Source organism: Bactrocera neohumeralis, chromosome 6 (assembly GCF_024586455.1).
Source record: "Bactrocera neohumeralis isolate Rockhampton chromosome 6, APGP_CSIRO_Bneo_wtdbg2-racon-allhic-juicebox.fasta_v2, whole genome shotgun sequence".
NCBI classification, from domain to species: Eukaryota; Metazoa; Arthropoda; class Insecta; order Diptera; family Tephritidae; genus Bactrocera; species Bactrocera neohumeralis.
This window is the reverse complement of record NC_065923.1, coordinates 19561892-19587269: the sequence shown is the minus strand read 5'-3', so window position 1 is coordinate 19587269 and position 25378 is coordinate 19561892. Positions and strand designations below refer to the sequence as shown.

The 25378-nt window shown below is 34.4% G+C and overlaps 1 protein-coding gene across 4 annotated transcripts; it reads right to left on the bottom strand.

The window, feature by feature from the left end:
* Positions 1-24790, bottom strand: LOC126760965 (sialin). Of its 4 annotated transcripts, none has more exons than XM_050476807.1 (7): positions 24526-24790; positions 7664-7905; positions 2286-2589; positions 2088-2201; positions 1030-1456; positions 687-963; positions 1-622 (listed from the first exon to the last, which is right to left on the bottom strand). In XM_050476807.1, exons 2-7 carry the CDS (start codon positions 7726-7728, stop codon positions 283-285), a joined length of 1527 nt encoding a protein of 508 aa, XP_050332764.1. In that variant the 5' UTR covers positions 7729-7905; positions 24526-24790; the 3' UTR covers positions 1-282. The 4 variants fall into 4 exon arrangements, with proteins under 4 accessions (XP_050332764.1, XP_050332766.1, XP_050332763.1 ...); XM_050476809.1 differs by lacking the exon at positions 24526-24790 and adding an exon at positions 24052-24321; XM_050476806.1 differs by lacking the exon at positions 24526-24790 and adding an exon at positions 24071-24321.
* Between the last annotated feature and the right edge of the window lie 588 nt (positions 24791-25378).

Genomic DNA, 25378 nt, shown 5'->3' with positions numbered 1-25378 from the left:
TTCTTCTTTAAAAATACTAGGTATTTGTTATATTTACTTTCGAAAGTCGTTCAAATATGATTTGTTCACTGAACACTTACACTTAAGCTAGGCATATATCTACAAACAAACGTTTTCGCTTAACTAATTATTACATCATTATGACCAATTTATAGGGATATGCACAAGATTCGCCTCTGCGCTGCTTCTTACACTCTGTATCACAACTTTTCCGTATGTACACACATCTATGTATATATGTGGTAATGTATGTATGTATGCTTGTGTGTATGTAAATATGAATTATTGCTCCTTGAACTCAGCTGCCGTGTTCACATAACCCTCCTTGCCATTGCTCTTAGCCAACACAGCACTTTGACGCTCCTCAGCCTCTGCCGCCTTTTGTTCGGGTGTCTTCGCCCATTCTTGCAGTTCACCCGAAGCCCACAACCAATAGATGACACAACCGATGAGATAGATACCGGCCGAAATGAAGAACACCGCTTTCCACTCTTCAGCCGTTTTTTCCGTGACCAAGTAGCCAGTCAAAAGGGGGCTGACAATGCCGGGAATGGTGGCGAACGTGTTGCCGATGCCCATCAAAACGCTGGCGTGTTGTGGCGCAATATCCAAATGGTTGACACTAAAACACAAGAAAAGTTTAATGAGTTTGATGAATATAATAGAGCAACTTTTAGGACACTCACGCGAAACCCGACCACGCGAAGGCACCCAAGCCCACTGCTATGGTGATGCAAACCACCGACCATGTTGGATCCGAGAGGTAGGCAGTGAGTATCATAAAAATGGTCTGAGCGAGGAAGGCAGCGCAATTGAAGTAGCGACGCACTTGCGTGGTGGTCAAGATCTTCTTAATCTGCAACCAATCAGCCAAGTAGCCGGAGACACCGAGCAGTATGCCCATAGCCAGGTAGGGTACTGCCGAAACGAAGCCAGTCTTATCCAGATTGAAGTTGAGCGTATCTAAAATGTTGGAAAAGTTGAAATCACAAAATTATTTACACCAAGAATATGAGTATATAAACACACCTTTCAAAAATGTGGGCAGTTGCGTGAGCAGCGTGTAGAAACCCCAATTTTCGGAGAAATGTGAAGCGATAATCGCATAGAATGGTTTCGAGGTGAATATCGCCTTCCAGGGGTGTTTGATTTGCTTATTGCTGCCATAACCGATTTTCTTTTGTATAAACTCACGTTCATCGTCCGAGCAGAAACGATCACGATCCGGGCCCGAACGCACCACCAAGATCCATATGAAGAACCATATTAAACCTATTGTGCCGAATACGTAGAAAACACTCTCCCAGCCGTAAGCCGAGGCTAAGAGACCCGATGAAGGCATAGCTATAACGGTACCGGCGTAATTGCCCGCAAAAGCAATGGAGGCCATGCGTGAACGTTCCAGCGGTGGTGACCAACGCGACCAGACAGCGTGTATGCAGGGGAAGGTGACGCCCTTGAAAGAGTACGAGGGAAGTTAGTAAGGTTAGAAGGATGAAGAAGGAAATATAATATTAATATGATATTCATCTTGTTTAGTAGAAATATAGTAATACTCGGTAGATATCGAATTTCCACCTACTTAACTGATAAGCCCTTAAGTTGGGAAGTTGGCAAAATTCTAACTTGAGAAATGGGAACTAATTTAGTGATTCACAAATAAAAGATGGAATTTGATCCAGAAAAGTTAAAAAATTTCATATGGCTCGATTACAACCTAGACTTCGTTTGTCTGATATAAATGAGCTTTTATAGCTGGTTGCTCTAAAGTTCGACGCTAGTTGAACATTCTGATGAAGTAGACCCAGGTGCTTCCTCGACCTTTTTGGCAAAAATTTTCATCTAATTATATGATCTCTATAACAAATGAACAGAGCATGATAGAGTTTTCAAATTGGTAAACTCTGAAGTTCGATTAAAGTCAGTGAGCTTTAAGCTTTATACGTTTACCTAGTGGGAGCTTTCCTCACAAAAAATGGGTTTTATTAAAATTTGTATATTCTTTATAAACTTGGGCACTCAAACATGGTCACACCCAAGCAACCCTTCCGATTCTTCGTAGTCAAAAAAAGTTTTTGGATATTCACCTCAAAAACACCTTCAATGATGCGCACAGCAAGAAACATTTCCAAGCTATGCTTAGCGGCCAAGGGTGTGAGCAGCGTTAGCAGCGCAGTAGTACCGATACCCAAGCCAAACACCTAAAAACAGCAAATATAAAAAGAAATATATCAATATTGACAATCATGTTAACATAAACGCCAAGCGCATGCGCATTAACTCACAATGTTGCCACCGATTTTGGCGCCAATAAAACCGCCAATGAACTGTGTTGTTATGTAACCGTAGAAGAATGAACTCAATATCAGTCCCCGCTGCTTTGAATCCCAAGGAAAATCTTGTTCATACGAAATATTGCCAGCATCATCGATCACTGTGCGATTCTCAGTCATTGCCACTATGGCCACACTGAGGTTAACGCGCAGCGAGTAAACATTAAAGAAACCGAGGAATGCCAAGAAGACAACAACATAGCGACGCTTCTTCCAAAATTTCCATGAGAGCGGCTCAGCTTCGACTATTTCGTTGCTGTTGAAATAAGAAGAGAGTGTGTTAAATAATTCAAAAATTGTTGCTTAATTAAGGTAAGTATTATGTGTGACTTATTCCAAGCTGAAATCATACAAAGGAAGGCCAAAATTATATAAGAAAATTTAAGTAAGCCTTATATATCCTAAATTTATTATTATTAATTTGTCTAATTAATTAAGTTGCATCTGTTCGTTATTATTTGAAAAATTAAATCTCGAACTTAAATCAAACATTCTGTTTTTCCTTTTTAATAATTTATAATCATGAGTGGGCCAAAATATTTACATATATTTTTCTCAAAGCTCTGTAAAATATTGTTGCCAAGTAATTGAGTCTTTTATTCAAAAGTAGTCAATTAGACATACTCAATTACTTAGTACTTAAGTTTATTCATTGTTACTTTGTTATGCCTTATCTTCATATTCAAAACGAGTTTTTGCCCTTACAATTAGGTAGTAAATTGAGTCGCTTCTTTTGCTATTCAGACCGACTCGATTAGATATACTCAATTAGCCTTAAATTTACATTTGACAACTTGTCAAATTCTCAAACCCTTCCAACTTTTTTATTCTTTTCTACTCTGGAAAGGTATTTATCTGAAGCAATTAAGTTCTAGATTAAAAAGTTGATAGGTTAATACTCTCTAAATTTAATTGATTCAATTAACGTCTAAATTTGTTCACTATTCATTTTATACTACTTTGATTTTTCCTTTTTGACTTGTTGGCTAAAACCAAAAGAAGTGTACAGTGCTTACATCATCTGATCAAAATGTACTCAGACTGAAACAATCGCGAGTAGAGGTCACAAAGGAGACGCTTGATAACGTAGCAGGAGGACGCTACTTTCATCAAAAACACCATTACCGATGATGAGATATGGGTTTTTGAATAATAAGTCAAAACTGTTCAATAAACTAGCGAATAGCGCACTAATAATGAGTCAAAAAGTCTGTTAAATGGTGTGGTCCACCATGAATTCGCTTTAAAGGTCTGATTTAATTAGATCAGATGGTACCTAATATTGCAGGCAAAGTTAGTTATCATATGCAATACCCTGGGTATATTAAGGGCGGCGTGAGGGTTACACGGGATTTCTCCACAGCTTCGATTTCTTTCCTTACAATATTAAGCATTACATCGCATAACCTTCTTCGTTCTGTGCTTTCTTGACTCACACACCAGCAAGGCATTTGTGGCCAGGGCAAAGTCGTTGGGGAAGGGTTGCAGATAGCCTCTTCACTAATGGTCAAATGGTCACGAAAAGGCTTGAGGGAGACTAGGAGGTCGCGTCTCCGATTGGGAGCTCTCCTTCAACTCTAGTTTTAGGGTACGAGACCACTGTAGCAATTTACAAGCGGAGTTGGTCATTAAGATAGAAATAGATGTACTCTACCTTTAGAGAGGTGTGCATTCACTCCAATAGCTGCGCGGCTACATTTTCTTTGAGCTCGCTAACTAGTTGAGAAGTACACGGCATCATATGCAACAGCTTCACGCTTCTTCCATTGTTTACTTATATTGGTCCCTGGTCACAGCAAAATAGCCGAAAACTGTAAAGTCGATGGACATGAAAGCACTCTTACCACAATTTCATTCAATTCGAAACGAGTAGATTTTCCGATGTCTTCTTGTGTTCTGGTGTTGGACCTTTGGACCTTCAATGAACCCAACAAGGTCTGGTCAGCAACCAGAGTGAACCGTAAGACGTTCCGCGAACTACTGTGTCTTATTAAAGTCAATTTCGCTGCAATTGTGGGTATTCTGATTGGTCACTATTCAATAGATTCATCCACGGTGTGGCTAAATATTTTGTCGGCTTTTTGCCAAAGCTGAGTGGTTGAAATCATCTTGTAACTTTCTTCTCTATTAACCGGCTTTTGTCAGACTGAGATTGAATCTTAAGGCGAACCTAGCGTAGTTTCTGGGATTGATATTAACCGTCTTAGTAATTTCCTGGGAAGCCCGAAACGCTTCATCTATCTATGAGGATCGGGTGATGCACTTTCAGGAGTTTATGAGTAACACAAAGAACGAAATGGGATTCATTAAATTTGTATCACCCTTACGACCTGACTTAACCTAACTATTACATCGAAATCTTTTCAAAAAGGCTACTTAGGGACAATTTTGATACCCATGGTGAGGAAGTCTTTATCTAACTGTATACTAAAAATGACTAATTTTAACTTATAATATTTTGCAAAATAAGCAAATTTTTTCGAAATTTATAGAAGACTGCCTTTGAATATTTCTTTTTGATATATTCAAGCAAGTTTCTAAATCTCTATCCAAAATTCTTGATTTCAACTTATGTTCTTTTGCAAAATTTGTTCAAAGCCCTTAATAAAACAGCTGAGTAAAAGAATGACTTTGTAAATAGTATTAGCGATTTTGTGGTATGTCGCTGAAAGAAACAAAATGTTGTGGGTGGCGCACATACCAAAACCACCATGTTTGATCAGCTGCAACGGCATTCAAGGCCGACCACATGCCGCACACCTTCAAATTACACTCATATACATGTACATTTGTATGTACACCTATGAATGCCGGCGGAACCTACAAATTAATGGGCTCAAGTCAACAGTTCTACTAGACAATTCTGGGCTTTAGTCAACAGTTCTAATTGCTAGACAATTCTGTTTAGCTTTCGCTTTCGTTAAGACAACAATGTTGCTCGAAGTTGCTGGCTATGTTTACCCGCTTTGGCGGCGGGTTTAATGAACGGGTGAAGAGGAAAGTGTTAGCACATTGTTATCATTGTTGTTGCTTTTGCTTAGTTAAGCGACCGGTTTTCATTGATTGGTTTTTATTAATACTGTTTAGTTCTAAATTTACTTATAAGTATATATGTATATATATAGTATATATGTATGTATGAGTGCTCTATATATTAACATATCTAATATGAATGAGTTATTAGTAAGAAATATTGCAAAATATGTAATTTGTGCTCGTGAGCAATTTGAAATTGTTTGTTGGAGGCAAATATTTCTTTTGTATAGCTCGCCTTTGTTTGAGATTAGGCCGCACAGTGGTACGTATTAATAGAAAAAAGACTCAAAAAATTTTAAAATTTTTCAATCATTTATAAAAATTTAAGTCTTTTTTGAAAAGCCCACATTAAAAATTTAAGAGTGTTGCCACATGTTTATACAAAAATTTTTTATTGTAGAAAAATATTGATTTTGTAACAATTTTTTAAAAAATATTTTTTTTAAAGATTTTTAGAGGGTTGCCACCTGTTTACACATAAATTTACTATTGTCAAAAAATATTGATTTTGTAATATTTCTTTTATAAAATTGAATTTTTTTGAAAAAGAATCTGAAAAAAAATCTAAAGCAAAAATATCTATTTCTTATCTTGCAATAATCTTTGATAAAATTAACATTTTTTTTGGAAAACTCTTATTAAAAGTTTCAGTGGGTTGCCACCTGCTTACAATTTTTATTCCATAAAATTAGTAGGATGAAGGATATATTAAAAAAATAAAATGATTCAAATAAATGGGTTTAGAAAAGTTTATGGTTGAAATTATTTTTTAATGAGTTGCCAGCTGTTTAAAAATTTGTTTTAAATTAACTTCATGAAATCAGCAAATTGTTTTATTATTGATTTTTAACTAAAGCATTTTCTAAAGCTCTTTAAGAAGGATTAAAAGTAAAAGTTTTTTTAAGAAGTGTTGCCACCTGACCAAAATTTTATATTACATTAAATTCATAAAATAAATTATTTATTTCACTATAAATATTTAATAATTTTAGAGGACCTAAAAGTAAAAGTATTTTTGAAAGTGTTGCCACCTTTTCCAAATTTTGTATTTAATTATATAAATATTTAGATTAAAAGAAATGAGCTTTACAGATATACGAAATTGGCATAGTTCAGCGCATTAAAAGACAGCGGCTACGCACATGTTCGAAATGAAAACACTGAAAGTATTCGACGCATTGACCCGATTAAAAGACAGCGGCTAAAAAGTAGAAGGACCTGGCTTCGCTTGGAATATCCAATTAGCGCCACGTAGCGAAAAGAAGAAACGACTGGCGCGCGGTTGTTAACTCGGCTATAATGGCGTAAGCGGTGTCTACGCCAATTAAGAAGAAGAAGTTATACGCCCATAGAAGAAGTGTTTGAGAAACTTGGTACTTGGTACTCTGACATTAAAAATATTATGAAAGAGGCTTCCATATACCTAAATTATTTTTTACCTTCTAGATAATAGATTTCATCATGAAGAAAAGACTTTTGCGGCATTCATAAATTCTTGATACTTCCGTCAAATAAAAAAAAATAATCATCTAACTGACAGAAGCTGTTTGAAGTCCCTTTGATTTCTCCTCACCTGTTTTACATCTATTCAAATATGCTTTTGACAGAAAACTTTCGATAACAATAAGTCATCCGTCTGACAGCAGCTCACTGACATTCCTTTGACAGGAGCTGTCCGGCCACATGGCACCGTTCGATAACTATATTTGACTTTAATTTGACAGGTGTTATGTGACTTACAGCTGACAGGAACTACTTATATGTATATATGACATCTGTTTACCAATAGCCATCGATCATCAAACTGACAGGACTTATCTGACATTCATTTGACATTTCTTTGATAAAAGCCATCATCGATAGATTTTTATGTACAAATTTTTCTTATACGACCCACTGTACCCAGCAATGTACCAATATTTACTGGTTCACATAAGTATGTGCTTATTATCTTGCGGTTTCTGCATTAGACATGCGGAACATTCGTCTATTCAGAAGGCGGTCTGCAGTGAATTGGCTTTCTGGTCAAACAACTTTTCATCGAAACGGAGAGTTAATGACGAAGTGGCGGAATTCAAATATGCAGATATTAAGTAATAATAAAATGTTTACGAGGGTAGGCGAAATGAAATGAAAAATGAACACAATCAGCTACAAAATAATATATACTAACTTATATACATACGCATGTATATATTTATACTATATATAATGTGTTAATCGTTAATTGGTGTCTCTAATTGCTGGTTAAAAGTACTTTGCATACGAATTTTGCATTTGCTGCTTAGACTTACGGATCATGGTGCGCAATCTCCATTTTATGTCCATTGAATTTTTCGCTTTTCACAACGTCCTCCATTGCGGTTTGGTGGCTTCGATCCCCGTGGCTTACGACTTGTTTATTGCAAAAGTATTGCTGATTTTATAATTGATCTGCAAACCAGAAATTGTTGAGCAATTCGCCGCTTTGTGATTGTCGTTTCGGTTATTTGGAATAAAATGTGAAGTTCTGGTTAAGTCATACGAACTGCATTTTCTGTAATTAAAAACAAATTGCGAATAAATATATATATTTTTATTTTAATATGAGTCTAATGTATATGAATTTTATTTCACGAATAGTTTTCTGGAAGGGCTTCTAAATTTATGGGTGCAATTTTAAGGATCATAGAACGTCCGACGTTGCCTTCTGGTTGTTACAACCCTGTTCAGGGTATAAAATGTCCTTAGGCGTCAAAAAATTACAAAATTCGGTAGCAAAGTTATTACTTGTATATCTCTCTATTGGACGTTCCAGACTAACTTGCTTTCCCGATAAGCCTAAGATTCATTTTAATATAATACTTATAAAATTGGTCGAAATTTTTCTTCCATTTGTGGTCTGCCCTTTTGATATTAACCGGCAAATGAAAGGATCTAAATATTTGATGCCGCATCTAAATGGCTATACGAACTTATTAGATGTTTGTTTCAAAGCAAAAAATGCGCTCGTTGCTTCGCGAGAGAATTTTTTATATATTTCGTGCGGAACAGAGACTAAGCTTCGCAGTTCTGGATAGTGGCAGTACAACATGCCAATATGGTATCAAAAATTTCATTATTCACTTAAAAAAGTTGATACATTTTTGCTCTCAAGGCTGACATATAGTGTTAGAAGTAAATTTCATATTTTGAAGACGGATCTGAAAACTTAGGAACAATGCTAGTCTTGCTCGGCCTAAAGGACGCTAGGACACTAAGTTAGCTAGAAGTAATCAAGGCTGCCGTTTGGATTGTCCAGTTTTCAATAGACTAAGTTTGCAACATCTAGCATCTTATTTTAAGTCAGCCAAGTGAACTTGCTGGAGTCGTAATTCGTCTCGAAAGATGCGTGATAGGCTCAAGGGGATTTGTCGTTGTAGTGAGATTTTTGAACCAATTTTCTGAATTTGTTTGTTTCACAAGAAACTGATTTACAACTGCCGTATTAACATCAGTACCTAAATGAACTTAAGGTGTTACATGGGTTTATGGGTTTCAAAAAAATATTATTGTCTTATTAAATTCTACAGCACCTATAGAATATTGTGCTAAATTTTCAAGTGGATCCGAGTAATAGTTTTAGAGATACAGCCTTCAGTACTTGTGGTCTCGAGCTTAGCTGGGCTAAGTGCGCCGTCTTTAAACTCGTTTTTCTCGAAACTGCTTTTTTAAAGCCGGTTGGCAAGATTTCTCAAGAACTACTCAATCGATTTTCATGAAATCTTTACGCAGATACAAGTTTAAAACACTTGGAGGAAGATTTTGTTTTCGATTACAACTATTTTGAAAAAAAAAAATTTCGCTAAATTTTTTTGGAAAAAATGTCTGCCAAACATCCAATTTTCAGTTTTTTCCTTCGTTCAAGTTCGAAGTTAAAGTTTCAATCAAAACACTTATTTTTTAACTTTAGATGATCTTGTAAGGAGTTATCCTGCCAACGCGGGTGCATCTCTTTTCGAGGGGTTACCGGAAATCCCGAGAATGAAATAAAAAATTTCAGAATTGATCTGGTAGTCGAAAAAGTCTTTTTGTATTTGTAATCAAACTTCAACTTTGGTCGATCACTTTTTCCCATTTTTTTGCTAGAGACATTTTTCCATCAGTGTAAAACTTTCATCAGTGTAAATCGAAATTTCGAAAGCGAGCGAACCATTGTTGTGCTACACGAACTGATACAGCATCGTCTCCGTAAACTTCACAAATTTCATTGGTGGCTTGCGTGGCATTCTTCCCTTTTTTATACAAAAATTTCAAAACATAACGAATTTCTTCATTATTTTCAATCCGTTTTGAACAGCTGTAACTTTTTTCTTCAACTTCCTCGAATTTAATTTTTTTTTTTTGGTTAAATGAAGCTTAAGATCTCACTTTTCCAACACTGTATGACACAATGTGGTTGGTAGCACTAGAGATATACGACTGCAACGACATCTATTGACAAAATACGAAAAGACTTTTTCGTCTACCCAATATTTCATTTTTTATATTTTTATATACATAAGAAAAAAAATATTGAATAAAGTACGTTTTTTACACGACGAAATCCATGTATCCCTTTAAGCCAAGCCTAGGTTTCGTAATCTTTACATTGACGCAGGCAATTAAGTTTCCATTACATAAAGCATATGTTTGCTAAAATAAGTTTCAAATATTTATTATTTTTCTACGAAACATATCACCAGTTTTTAGCACAGTTGTTTTCTCGTAACAAATTCATCACTCACATATAAAGATTTGTTATTATTAATAATGCAAATATTTCTCCAGCACAATTTGCACGAAAATTATTAAAAAGCCGCCAAAGAGTTTGGTAATATTTAGAGACGTTTGTGGACTTGTATAAGATCGTTGACAAGCGTGTGACGGAGAAATGTGTGATCACAGATCAAGTTGGTAATTGAAAATGAAAATAAAATCCGAGCAGAAATAGATTTTAATGCAAACTAAAATTAGAGAAAGGGCGATTATTTGTGACAACTCGTGCTGCAAAATATTGAACGTAAATCGTGTGGATAAACGGACTTTCAAGTACTCAAAAGGGGGAGGGCAATTTATTTTTATTAGTAGCAGGCTGAAATATTTACGTTTAAATGGTTTATAACTTATATATCTTGGTCAATATTTACGTTCAAATGATTTATAACATCTTTAAAACTTTTTTATCATTGAAGATACATATATTTATAGGTTGTATAACCATTTCTTCAAGCGCGTGTCTGAAAATTCGGAACGCTTCGCCCGCTTTGAGTTCATACCGGATCTTTTGGTGCAAGGAGTCGCCAAACCAAACTCTGGCGGCTTTTGCTCTGCCTACCAACCTGCGAGGGGTTGTGGGTCGGCCGAAGCCATTGGAGGGGAGGGACAATGAGCTTCTTTACGGATGGGTCAAAATGTGGTAAGAAGATTAATGGAGGGATATATTGTCAGGAACTCTCGATCACCTTCAGTTTCAAAATAACTGACTAATGTTGTATTTTTAAAGTCGAGATTTAATAGATTTACTGTCACCTGCTTCAAAATAGTAAATATCAACACTGATAGCTGGACGCAGATACTAGCCTTGATATCACTAACCGTGCGTTGAAGCATGATTAAAAAATGCCAAACCTCGTTATCAATGGCATCGCGTCACTTTGTGCTAAGATCTAGTATCGTGTCAGGCCACAGCGGAATCCCAGCTATAAAGCTGACGAGGTGGCATGGAAAGCACTCTAACTCCACTATCAGTACAACGGGAACAAGTCGATGCTTCATACTCCCTATGTTTGCCATTACTGCATAGCTGAGCTTCACGGAAGCTTGACCAGCGCTTATCGGATGCCAGCTTGCTTCTTAAATGTCCTGCGTTTGATCTAGCAGGCTAGACTTAATTTTCAGAGTTCACACTTTAGATGTCCCCTTGAGCTGGTAGGAAAAATTAAACAACTATTTGACAAAATTTGTATTCGACTTAAGGCACTTTGGCGCCTTATTGGGTACAGGAATTCTTTATGAGTTCACAAACAGCATATTTATGACAGAATATAGTAGTCTAAGTGCGGTCCTTGGTTCAGTCATCAAACCTAGTCTCTCCCCTTTACCATTTCTTGGAAAGAAAGTTACGGTTATCATAAATGTACCGTGATTGCTTCTAACGGGTGTTTCAATAAGAGTGTTACAAAAGCGGTTTCGGATATCAATGAAATTTATTCCTGTAAAAGTATTAATGCCATTATGTATAGAACACGACCTTTTTTGCATGGCCACCACCGGCACCCTTTTAGAAGTCCAGACGCTGAACCCAATTTTCGACGGTTTTCATTTTGTACTATGCCTGTGGATTCAAATTTTTCCAATAGACGCTCAATTGTTGATCTGACAGGACGATAATGACGACCGTAAATTGGATGTAACGCTCCTAAAGTTAAAGCCACTAACTTCGAATTTCGGTGCTAAATTTTAATAAATTCGACTCTGTGTTGTATCGCAAATCTTTTCATGAAGAAATGGCAAACCTTACTGAAGAGAAATGTCAAAAGAGCGGGAAAAAATATGGCGCCGTTTACTGTGCCTATCGGTCTACTTTTGTAGTGTCTACTATTGAAAGCCTCGTTATTTCCACCACAGCGCTGAAGTTTTTCGAACTTATTTATTAAAAGTTATTATGTAAACCATTAAGTGTCATAATGGGTCATATGCATATATGTACTATATATTTTTTTATTGCATCTCTTTAATATCCACCGCGGACTATTCTTTACAATCTTTACTGTCCTTGAGGAGTATTAGCATAACATTTAAAAATGTCTATGGATTTATATACACATACGTATATGTAGAGGAAGAATTTTTTTTTTAATTTTATGAATTTAAGTTTTTTATGACTTTAAACCTTAAGTCGATTATGAAATCTCTAAATTACGGAGATCTTTCCGCCAATCTAAAAGCATATATTAAACATTTCCCTCAGTCAATTGCGATTAACTTAATCTGCCAGGCACTTATCAGCGAACAAACGAAATTTATCATGCAGAAAGAAAGCGCAACAAAGATAATTAAAAAACCCAACAACAACAATAAAAAACCAACAACAACAACTAAGCAAATAGCCATAAAACGGCGGCACACGTGAAGCGCCAGAAACTTTGCATGTTTTTAGAAATTATGACATTGTTATTGACATTTCGCTTGCAAATCACAAAAATGTAGTTAAATATTGTAATGATGTGAGCGATTACGTCCGCCAGAGCAGTCAGTTTATTGCACATACACACACGCATACAAAGTCATTAACTCGCGCCCGCGCTGCCAGCAGGCAATTTCATTAAGTGGCTGTCAACTACTACAAAAGCAAACAACAGCAAGAACGGGACAGTGGATCATCAATGAAATGCATTGCATGCAAATAAGTGTATTTCTATGTGTGTGTGTGGGTGTGTGGAAATAGCTGTAACGCATGTAGTTGTTTTCATCTGCTGCTTAATCCACTTTGCAACCTTTACAGTTTTTCTTAAATTGTGCCAGCATGCAATGTCAACCAAAAATTATAAAAAAAAGTTAACTACGACTGCATCGCAACTATAATACCCTTCACAGGTCATTTCTTATAGTATAAAAGAGTATATAAAGCTTATTATCTTGATTTTTAACGGTTAGTTTATTGGTTAGCATAATGGTTAGTATAACGGTTAGTTGTATGACAGATATACATATGCTATAGCGGTCCGATCTTATCATATATTTTTGAAAATTATAGCTTTCTTTTAATAATAATCTGTGTAAAATTTCTTGAAAATATCTCTTCAAATAAAAATGCTTTCCATACAACAACTAAATTTAAATCGTTCTCTTTTGTATGGCAGCTATATGCTATAGTAATTCTATACAAACTATACATTTGGAGATTGCAGTTTTATTGGAAAATAAGCTGTGCCAAATTTCGTCAAGATATCTCGTCAAATAAAAAACTTTTCTATACACGGACTTGATTCCGATTGTTTACTTTGTATGAGAGTTATATCCAGTGGTGGTCAATATCAAAATCAATATCTCAAAAACTGTTTAGGACTAACTATATAGACAATGTCTAAAGACAGACGACTAATGACTAAATCGACTTAAGTTTTTACGCTGCTCATATACATAGTTATGTATATACTTCGTAGGCGCTCCGATTTTTCCTTGTTAAAAACTAGCTTGTTAAAAACTCGGTATACACTATTCAGGGTATAACTAAGAAAACAAACAACCGTTAAAACAAATAGAGACACAGTGGGTGATGGTAGAAAAGTAGCGTGTTCTGGGAAATTAAATATAATAAATATAATCAGAGTCAAATTGTACTAAATAAAATCATAAATACCGTGTACCCTGTAGGAAATGTATCGCGTGCGATTTTTACAACTTCTTAACAAAAGTTGTATGATACTTAAGACATATTCGATACGCCTTAACTCTGCTAGGTAGGGGAAAATTATAAGGAAATAACCATAAAGTTATTTACTTGACTTCGATCAGGGATTATGTAAGTGGATACCAAAATAAAGTATTATAACCTCTCAGCAATCTACGATTTTTTGTTTAGGCCAGTTTATGTGACTTATACCAGCTTTTTGTTCGACTTGCTTCGCTTCATTTATTTGGCTTACATAAAACTAACAAACACAATAGTTGTCAGATTTATTAACAAATATTCAATAGTCTCTAACTTTTAAATAAATTGTATCAAGATCATGATGTGGTTATCATTAAACCTTTCATGTATAGTAAGCTCATTTTTTTGTATGAAAACCCTTATTCGTGCGTATTTCGTTCTCAGATTAATATGAAACATTTGAAAATAATAAAAAAATATAGAAATTCATAGCAGATTGAAACCCATCGGAAACGAAAGATAAATACATATTTAACTTGTTTGTGTTTTCACTCGGGAGATTTTTCCAATTATAATAACTTATAAATTACTCATGACTATATTAAATAATGAATCATATAGGTGTATGGTATTAGCAGGTTATAGGTAATTGAAGATGAGCAAATCAATTACACGCTTTTAAATGCGCTTCATTGTCAATATTTCAATCATCAGGTTTCAGGATAACTCTTTACAGAATCATCTAAAGTGAAAAAATACGTGTTTTGGTTAAAACCTTAACTTAGAACTTGGATGAAGGAAAAAAACTGAAAATTGGATTTTTGGCAGACATGTTTACAAAAAAATTCAAACTTCAGTGAAAGTTAAGCGAAACTTTTTTTCAAATAGTTGTAATCGAAAAAAATCCTCCATCCAAGTCTTTAAGAATTGTATCTCAAAGACATGTGTAAAATTTCATGAAGATCGCTTGAGTAGTTCTCGAGAAGTCTTGCTAACCGACTTCAAAAACACAGTTTTGAGAAAAATACGTTTAAAGACGTCGCACTTGGCCTAGCTAAGCTCGAGCGCACAAGTTCTGAAGGCTGTATCTCCGAAACTATTACTCAGCTCAACTTGAAAATTTAGGACAAAATTTGAGTGGCTTCTATTGTATCGTTTTTAAGACGACGCCTGCAAACTTATGAAAAGTGATGTTACGTTATTTTGAATTTTAGGTGACGATATATACTACAAATATATGTTTACAAAGGCATGTTCGTCTAACTTCATAAACTTGATCAAGAAAGATTGATAACTCTTTCGTTGGTAAACACTGGAAATTGTTCGTCTGCCATCGATTGCAATAAGCTTATCGCATGGCCAATAAGCGAAGCAAATCCATAAATCATATTAAGCCAAAATAAAGAAATCGAAAATATATTACCGTTTAAAGTAACATATGTTAATTTACTGCCCATAAAATCAATTAGTTCGATAGAGAAAATTAAGTGGTGAGCGGTTAATTGGTATGAGAAAAAACATAATAACAGTAATAAGCAGGGAATACCTACTAATTAATGAGCTTTTTATGGCTAATTTATAAAGTTTAGAATATTTTTCCATGCGACATTTAACTCGTGTCAATTTGTAAGCTGCTGCACGCTTTATGAAAGAATTTTTAAGTTAATAATTTTTTTTATCAATAAAAATGAGATTTGATATCGTTTTATTATGACGCTGTAAATGTGGGTTACACCTGAGACTATTTAATACTAACTGAGGTTGGTTTATAATTTTTATCGTTCCTTCAATATATTATTGATTTTTATGGTCTGAAAAAGTGGATTGTAATTGTAAATCTATTCAATTTAAATTAATAATGAGATCCTTATATTCGTTGTGTGCGACTTAGGGATGCTAAGGCCTTGTTAATCGCTGTAACAAATCTCAGTATGATCACAAATCTTTTTGGGGTATGAAGTTCGAAAAGTTCAATGTATAAGGAAGATTTTACGCTCTATTTCTCATTACCTGTTATTAGTCTACTGAAATAATTTTGTTCATTTTTCATTTCAATCATCTTGCAGTCGAACACTCCATAAATCTTAATTGAAATATGCGAGCGAAAAGTGTTTTGAACTACTTGCTTTTAGATAGGGGAAACCAAAGATTTTGACCGAGACCAATAGCAAAAATTGCTTACAAGAAGTCACGGTGACTGTTCAAGTTTCGCTAAACCAAAGTTGAGCTATCACAACGAACCGCGAAATATGGCTTAAATCGATGTTAGCTGTCTCAGCAGACCTTTTTTTTGTCTTACATAATCTTATTATTGCATGAGGGTTTTATGATTTTACCTAAGAGCTTTCGTTGTCACAAAAGACCCGTCTCTCAAGAGAAAAGTTAGAGGTTTGTGAGAAAGCCCTGTAACCTAACCTATGTAGCTATGCTCCATTTGATCTGTCGAATTTTATTTTTAACCACTGATTATTTTTAGGAGATCATTATGATCAATGCAATGCTTTGTATTTCAGATGTACTTTTATACCTTGAACAGGGCATATTGGATTGGAAACCCTATAAAATATGTAAAATTTTTTTCTCTAGGGGCGCTACAAAAGTGAACCGAAAAGGACCGAAAACTACGCAATATTTTTTCACGCTCTTTTCAATAGGGTTTGCCATTTCATCATGAAAAGATACACGATCCAACAACGAGTCGAATTTATTAAAATTTACTACCGAAATTCGAAGCCAGTGGCCTCAACTTTAGGAGCGCTACGTCCAACTTATCATCATAATCATCATGTCAGATCAACAATTGAGCATCTAGTGGACAAATTTTAATCCACAGGCACAGTACAAAATGTTTCCGTGCCAGTGAGACAAAGAAGTGCCCGTAGTGTTGAGAATATTGCTGTCGCTAGCGCATCAATTGAAGAAGACCCAAATCAGTCTCTCACACGTCGTTCTCAAGCGTTGGGCATCTCTTTGACGTCGTTGTGGCGAATTTCGCGAAAAGATCTTATCCTACATCCTTACAAGATCAAATTAACGCAAGAACTGAAACCGCTTCACCACCAAAATCGTCGTATGTTCGTGAATTGGGCTGAGCAACAACTTGAAAATGATCCGGATTTTCATAGAAGAATCGTCTTCAGCGAAGACGCTCATTTCTGACTGAATGACTTCGTCAATAAGTTTTCACACGTACTCCATGAGTCACCGTTGCATTCCGAAAAAATTACGATTTGGTGCGGTTTATGGGCCGGCGGCATCATTGGGCCGTAATTCTTCCGTAATGATCAAGACTGGCACGTCGCTATCGCTCAATGATAACCGAATATTTTTGGCCCGAATTGGATGATAAACACTTGGACAATATGTAGTTCCAACAAGATGGCGCCACAAGCCACACAGCGAATGTCACAATCGATTTATTGAAAACCAAGTTTGGTGAACGTGTTATCTCACGAAATGGCTCAGTCAATTGGCCGCCTCGGTCGTGCTATTTGACGCGGTTAAACTATTTTCTGTGGGGCTATGTCAAGTCTATGGTCTATGCCAACAAGCCAGTGACGGTTGATGGACTTCGTACGAATGTCGAGCTGAAATACATTTTATGTAAAGCTTCATCTGCTGTCTCACACTCCAAAATGTTTAGAGTTTTCAACTATTGTTGTTCTGAGTTATTAACTATGGTAGTTAGATATGTCAAAGTTTAAGCTCGTTCTAAAGCAGTTTGATTAATTTTTCATCCCTTTTTCCACGAATATGAAGATTAATGTTTAGGAAAAATATTTTTATTAATATTTATTTTTTATTGCAAATCATCAAGCTTCTACGAATTTAAGCATAAGTGTTTTTTAATATTTCATAGATTTACTGCTGAAAAATAAACTGGTTGAAGGGGGATTTTTCATTTCTCAACTCGAAATTTGCTATTGCTCGTTGCACTGCTTGCATTTAACGCGTGACTTCTGAGAATTTAAATTTTATTCTTTATGTTTTTTTGACACAGATATATTTATATATATTTATTTATTCATTTACACATATGTGAAGTTACAAACTCATTTACATGCGCAAACAGTTATGCACTTGCAATAAAGTTCATCGCCTCAAGATAAATGTCAACAACTGCAATTGTTGCTACCAAACAAACACACATACATAAATATGGACTATCGTACGTCATACATTTGGTGTTTATTAAATACAGTTAAATAAACATGAAAATCGTTAATTTATTTTTTTAATAAAAAACAAGTACACAAGCTTTAAGAGTTTCATGAGAAGCTTTTCTATGGAAGTGGCAAATTACGGTCTTGTCTTACGAGAGAGTACCACTGTGAGATTATTATTTAAATACAAAATTCTTGGTAAAGATGTCAGTAGTTTTCATTTTCGATCTAAGAAATAGCAATCATTTTACTCAAGTGCAAAGAAACTTTTTCAAAATAATTTACTTTTTCGAAAATAATTCAATAACAAGAAAACTCATGTTTCCTATTAACTATTTTAAAATAATTTATTGTTTGTTAAACATGTGTTTCGTGCTTCGAACAAAGTTTCAACAATATATATATGACATACATATTCATAAGTTTGTACAAAATATATTTAAAAGCGGTATATATGCATGTCTATGTAACTCGATTTGTTTTACTTAGCCAAAGGCAAAATCATTAATTATAATACAATAAGTTTTGAAGTATGCAGATATCTATATACATATATGTATATATTCAAACTATATGCCGAAAATGCATTAACCAGTTTTCGTTTTGCAGTTTCTGCTTTATCTCCTTTATCAAATACTTTATATCCGGTAGTCACCCAACCTTATGGCTTGAATGCTGATGCTTCAGGCGCTTAACCAGTGTGAATAAAAAAAAATATATATATGTATATATATATCGATAGGTTATACCTCCAGAAATAATGGCACAGAATTATAAATCGATATTTCAATAGAATTCTTCGGAGACAATGATCCGATCCCTATGAAATTTTTTCTGCGTGTTCTGTATATACTTATCCAAACAATGATATACCAGTTTTTCTGACCAAAAATCCATTTTGGACAAAAATTAACAAAATTTTGGATATATTAGATTTTTTTTTCAAAAACGCCGTAATTTTGGCATTTTTTAAAAAATTTTTTTGTCACATTTTCTAACACAGAAATATTTCATTATTTTCCGCAAGCTTTCACAGCAGCTTCCATAAGGATCTCAGAGCATATCCCCAAAACAGCGAACTTCCTATGAGAAGTTGCATTTTCATCAATTACATTTTAATCTTAATCTAGTTGATATGCGTAGCTCCTGCTTCCATATTTCGGGAGACCATTTAACTATCTCTGAACTTATAGAAAGCTGAACGAAGAACGTTAATCTTATGTCAATTGACCTAAAATGAAACTTTTCTTATTTATTAGCGCCATATTACCCTTGGTTCTTTACTATTCATGAAAATCTTTCTTTTCTTTTGTGTTTTTAAAGCTGAGAGCATCACGGCATCATAAGCGCAACGATTCAAACAACCGCTCCGAGGAAACCGTTTTGAGTCAAGTGGAAAATTGACTTTAACAACTCTTTCGAGTGTTCGAAATAACTTTCGCACAAGTGTATTGAGACCAACTAATCCCAGTTTGAGAGGAACGACATACAAAAGATTAAGATTTTTAAAATTATGAACATAGTCTTACTATTTTTTGCCCACAGTACAACTAACAACTTATGTATATATTTTTAATATTTTTTATGACCAATATAATAGTGAATAAAAGTTTTATTTTGTGTTCACAAGAAAATAAGACAGAAATGATGTATTTCAGATATACCAAAAACCGTCAGTAGAAACTTTACAATTTTAGATGAATAGGGCAATTGCATTTCTTAAAAAATATATATGAAGTATGAGAGAAATATGCTTAATTGTAGGAATATATTAGAAAAACATGTCATCCTCTTTAGCTTCACCTCACAAAAATGTGTGAAAGTAACTCAAGTTATTTTTATTAGAATTTATTATGATTCAAGTTCTTAAAAAATCCAATACAATCATATTGAGCTGTCTATAGTGCAATTAGCCACATTTTAACAAATTGTGAATCGAACATACAAACTGTATTAATCAAAGAGACTAGCATAATCAAATTTGTAGACTCAGCTTGCTAAGCGTTTATTAAATACTAATGAGTTATCCTCTTACGCTCTAGTATTGAGTTCAACTCGATAACTCTGCTGTTCCCATCACATAAAGCAGAGGAATAAAGGTAATTAGCAAAGTAACGGTTAATCAAAAGCACTTAATACAAGCCTAGTGAATGTTCGACAATAATGAAGGTTATGCTTACGAGGCTCATAAGACCTTTAATGCAATAGTTGAATTTGTTACATAATTTGAAGAAAGTGAAACTTAAAATTAACTAATAATTACTGTGTGATAATTAAATGAAGTCGAAATTTTGTTGATGCCGAAGGTTAGCTAACAGATGAAAGAGTTATAGTAGCAACATACATATAATCATACTCATGATATATATATATATATGCATATATACATACGTTAAATAAATATTTTTTAGCTCTTTCGTTGTTTTTTTAAAGCGTGCGGGAGATTGATGGCGTATTGGGAGTTTTAAATTCTAGTACTAGTATTTTCATTTTTCTGAAATGCATTTAAGATAAATATATACTCGTCAATAGTATTTACGCTTTTGGGTATAAAAATCTGGTCAGGTTGTTATATCTACATGTATTTTGAGTAAGTCTACTATTCCTTATTGGATTGACATGCAATTTTTTCTTGTATAAATAGAGCTGTAAAGAGTTGATTCACATCAATGAAATATCATTGGAACACGACAACAAATGACTAATATCACTAGAGGGCAAATATCAAAGCTCCACACAAATACCCAGCATTGTGTGATTCAGTCACATTACTATAACAGATTTTATAAAAACAGTTTCAGGAGACGAATTCTTTAGCCTATAAAAAAGCGATGCTTTTGTCAGGAAAGAAAGTAAGAAAAGACGACAGTCGGCCAAGACAGCTTCATACGACGATTTTATCTACTGTATTTCTTTAAATCCTCGTCAGACATTTAAAACGACCTTAGCGATGCGAAGGGAGTGATAGTGGCTTCATCAACGATTCGCTGGAGGCGGTTAGGTTCCTTCCGAAACTTTCATAAATATATTAATAATATTGCGGAATTAAAAGATTTTGAATTTCAAATTCTGCGCGAGGATACTAGATGGGAAAGAACCAAACACGTTCATTGAAACCCCAAATATTTGTACAAAAAGTTCTACCCAACCATGGATCTGCCTGTATCAGCTGCTAACAGTGAAAGATTGTTTTCGGCTCTTCTAAAGTTTTACTTTTAGCATGCGACTAGCGAAGATTGATCGTCCTAGCTCTCCTCAATATCCATAGAGATATTGATGCTTCGAGCGAAGAAATTTTATACGTGGCCTTGCTTTCCTGCTCAGAAGACTCGTTAGTACATTTTGGCATGTCCTTTTAGTTCCTGAGTTTTATTGATCTGAAGTTAGACACACGTTATTTCCTTCACAAGAAGCTGCTCATCTGTCGGAACCACCGTTATATAGTAGACTCACAATAACATGTAGCTATCATACAAACCAGCCGATTGAAATCAAGTTTTTGTATGAAAATAAATTTTATGCAACAAAATTTCATATTGGTTATTGTAGTTCAGATCAAACAACTATGTCATATAGCTGCCTTACAAATTGACCATACAGCATCAAAATACATACTTTTTACACCCTTTTGTGCTATAAGAAATGCACCTGTGAGTGGTAGCATAGACTGGAGGCAGATGAAGTAAAAGTTTCCCTTTGTTTTTTTGTCAATATTTAATTACACATAAAAAACCCTTATTGCTTATTTGATATTATTAAAAAAGAAACTAAAACAAATATTCCAGTTTGGGTTCTTTTATGTATGTACTACTTAATTTTTGAATTTTGAAAAGTGATCCTAATATTTCATTTAAATTTAAAACTTTTTTTCATTTTAATATTTAAAATACCCAGTTTTTGCATTTGTTATAAAAAAAAATCAATATTTTTTGTACTATATTTTGATTATAATATAATTATGTATTATTTATTATTATATATATTTTATTATAGTTGTCAAAAAAGTCTTGCGGTATTTTCGCTAGTTGGCGCTGGTAGCGCGTAGTTCTAGTTTTATTCGTCGCATCGGGTCATGCTATACCGTTTTGAAAAGCTCATTTCACGCGCTAACACGTGTTTGATTGATTGTCGTTCCTTTTAAGTCGTTCGTGAGTTATAGCTTCGCAAACATGGAGCAAAATAAAGAAAAAATACGGCATATTTTACAGTACTACTACGATAAAGGCAAAAATGCATCTCAAGCCGCCAATAAAATTTGTGCAGTTTATGGACCCGATACAGTTTCCATTTCCACTGCACAACGATGGTTTCAACGTTTTCGTTCTGGTGTAGAGGTGGTCGAAGATGCGCCACGCTCCGGAAGGCCTGTCGTCGAAAATTGCGATAAAATCGTTGAATTGGTCGAAAGAGACCGGCATAGTAGCAGGCGTAGCATCGGTCAAGAGCTGGGCATGAGTCATCAAAAATTCATTTCAATTTCAATAAAAAAAAAAAAAATTCAATAAAAATACCGCAAGATTTTTTTGACAACCCATTATGATGTTTTACTAAAAATGTATTAAGCACAAATTTTAATTTCAAATTTGAAGTAATCGAAATATTAATACTTAAAAATAAATAAAATTTAAAAATAAATGTTATTATTTCATGCAAAATTAAAAGGTTTTTTTTTAATATTTACCTCATACTTTTAATAAACTATTGTTATTATGTTATTGCTTTTTTTTTTCTTAATTAAAGTTTATTTTCTTTGTTGTGTTGATTAAGACATTAGAAAATATGAGAATTGTGTGTAATATTAGGTGTCGAAAAAGTCTTTTCGTATTTTGTCAGTAGATGTCGTTGCATTCGTATATCTCCATTGCTACCAATCACCTTGTGTCAAACTATATAGTGTTGGAAAGGTGAGATTTTAAACTTCATTTAACAAGACAAAAATTAAAAAATCGGGGAAGTTGGAAAAAAATTACAGCTGTTCAAAAATGAGTGAAAATAATGAAGAAATTCGCTATGTTTTGAAATTTTTGTATGAAAAAGGAAAGAATGCCACGCAAGCCACCAATGAAATTTGAGAAGTTTACGGAGATGATGCTGTATCAGTTCATATAGCACAAAAATGGTTCGCTCGCTGCCGTTCTGGAAATTTCGAAAATTCGATTTACACCAACGTGAGTTTTACACTGATGGGAGAATGTTTTATCGGAAAAATGGCAAAAATGGTTGACTTGGTGCATATTTCTTTATTTATTTATTAGTATAAATATAAAAAAAAAGTTGAAATGTGATTAAAAATACGAAAAGACTTTTTCAACTACCCAATATTTAGTATGTGGCATGATAATAGATAAAATCGATTCGAAGCTACTCCAACTCCCATATATAGAATAGTTTTTGTTTGATGCCATGTGAAGAATAGTATAGATTCTGTGCAGCCTTAGGTTAAAATAATTATTTTTTAGTATGAAAAAAAAGCTACAAATAAATATATTTTTGAAATAATTTAATTGTTTTTTTTTTTTTCATTGTAAAAAATTTATATTATTTTAAATATTTATAATTTTATTTTCTTACTATTTTGATTGAGTTAAATATTTATTCTTTATATGTGTCCATATGTAAATAATTAAGGGTTCACAACTTGTCATAAAATCATAGACTTTTACACTTGTTTAAAATAATTGTTGTTGGATTACATAAACAAATGAGTTTAAGCAATTATAATTATCAACGTTCTGTTTTCGGTTCGTTATAACTTATGACTTCATGAGACGATATGAAACCTCTGAATATGTATATGTATATACATATACATAGTATAATTTTCACACTCGACAAAAAATCACTAATATTAATAACGCTTTGTTGTTACTAATTAAGAAACCTGTAATTAGTATTTAGTGATGTGCACCTAATATTTGTGAATTTAAATTTTTTTCAAAACTGCACTTTGTGGAGTTCAACTTTGCTGATGTCGGTACAAACAAGTCGAAGTTTGATTTTATCTTGGTACCATGAATAATATTTATGATAACAAGTCACTTTCTGCACTCTTTCTTTGCCTCATGCACTTTTCAATCCACAAGCTAAAGTTAAACACAATTTTCTTGCCTTTTCCTTCTCGATTAAAAGAAACAGATTTGCATACTTAAGAATTAATTAATGACCTTCACTTGCAAATATAATTTTCCTTTGTTTGCGACACACGCTTAAGACCGTAGTAAAAATTTCACACGCGCAGAACCGGGCGCAGAGTAATTTTCCGCAAAACCGACACAAACGAAAGCCAAACCAAACCGGGTATTGAAACACTGAGTCAAATTGGACGCGATCGTTTTTGCGCTGTGCGTAGACGGAACTGCGCTGAACGCCCGAAATGAAACACGTTTGTCGCGGCTCAGCTGTGCAAATGCACTGATTGCTGAAAAAGTCGGCTTCGAGCCGAAGCTACCAAGCAAGCCACGCTCACAATATACACATGGAAGTATATAAGTATATACATATAATACATAGATATGCAAGAGTATAGTGTGTCAAAACGCCACAGGCATTTCAAGCCGAACAAGCTTGGCTACAAACACACATACTCGACATATTTCCAACAACCACTTGCCTAAATTACCTGATAACTGTCGGTCTGCGTTCCGTATACTCGTGTACTCGCGGCTCAGTTACCGTTAATATATAAATATTTTTGTTTAATTTGAAATTCCGCCTGCGTTCACTTGCTCTTAGCCACACTTTCAATTGATTATTAACCGACTTGTTGTTACAACTTCGAAGTTATGATAACTATACAGTAATTTTGTACAACAACAACTAGTGTAGTGCGCAAAGCCACAGCCGCGTTATGCCGCCTTCAGCGTACGAGTCTCAAAAAGCGACTGACGAGCGTCTCGAACTATTACCTTCCAACTTTCTTTTCGCAAAAGTCGGTCTACGCTATTGACTGCGTCTCGACGCAAGTCGCTTTCGGCCGCTTGATCGTGTCGTTTATTGATATATCGTATAGTTATGAGCATACGATGGCATTGGCGTAATTAATCTCTTCCAACTGGTTTTACAAGCCACTATAAAGGAAAATAAAGCAGGCATTAATGCTTGTCTTATCAGAATTTACCGTTGCGACTGGTAGTAAAAGCACAAATACACAGAAACACAGACACCCAATAATGCAAACACACATACATTGACAACTTTTAGTGTCTTAAGAACGCCACGGCGTATGAGCCTTATCAATCCTCGCTTATAATCGACCAAATACACAATACACACACATATATACTTTTCTAAGTAAAAATACGGTTGTTAAGTAATTACCCGTTGGATCATAAAGATAGTATAAAGATAGTGAAAGTGTCGATTTTGAAGTTCAAATCCCTACCATAATAATAAAAAGCACTAATAAGCATATAAACAGCTTCATATAAACCCACACATATACACAAGTTGCAGACACGGCGCATGCGAGTTGT

Excerpts from the sequence above, each read along its gene's own strand:
- LOC126760965 (XM_050476807.1), bottom strand. The coding sequence starts at position 7,728 with ATGGAGGACGTTGTGAAAAGCGAAAAATTCAATGGACATAAAATGGAG. Across the intron at positions 2,590-7,663 it reads GAGATTGCGCACCATGATCC|CAACGAAATAGTCGAAGCTG; the intron begins GTAAGTCTAAGC and ends TTATTTCAACAG. Across the intron at positions 2,202-2,285 it reads CCAAAATCGGTGGCAACATT|GTGTTTGGCTTGGGTATCGG; the intron begins GTGAGTTAATGC and ends TGCTGTTTTTAG.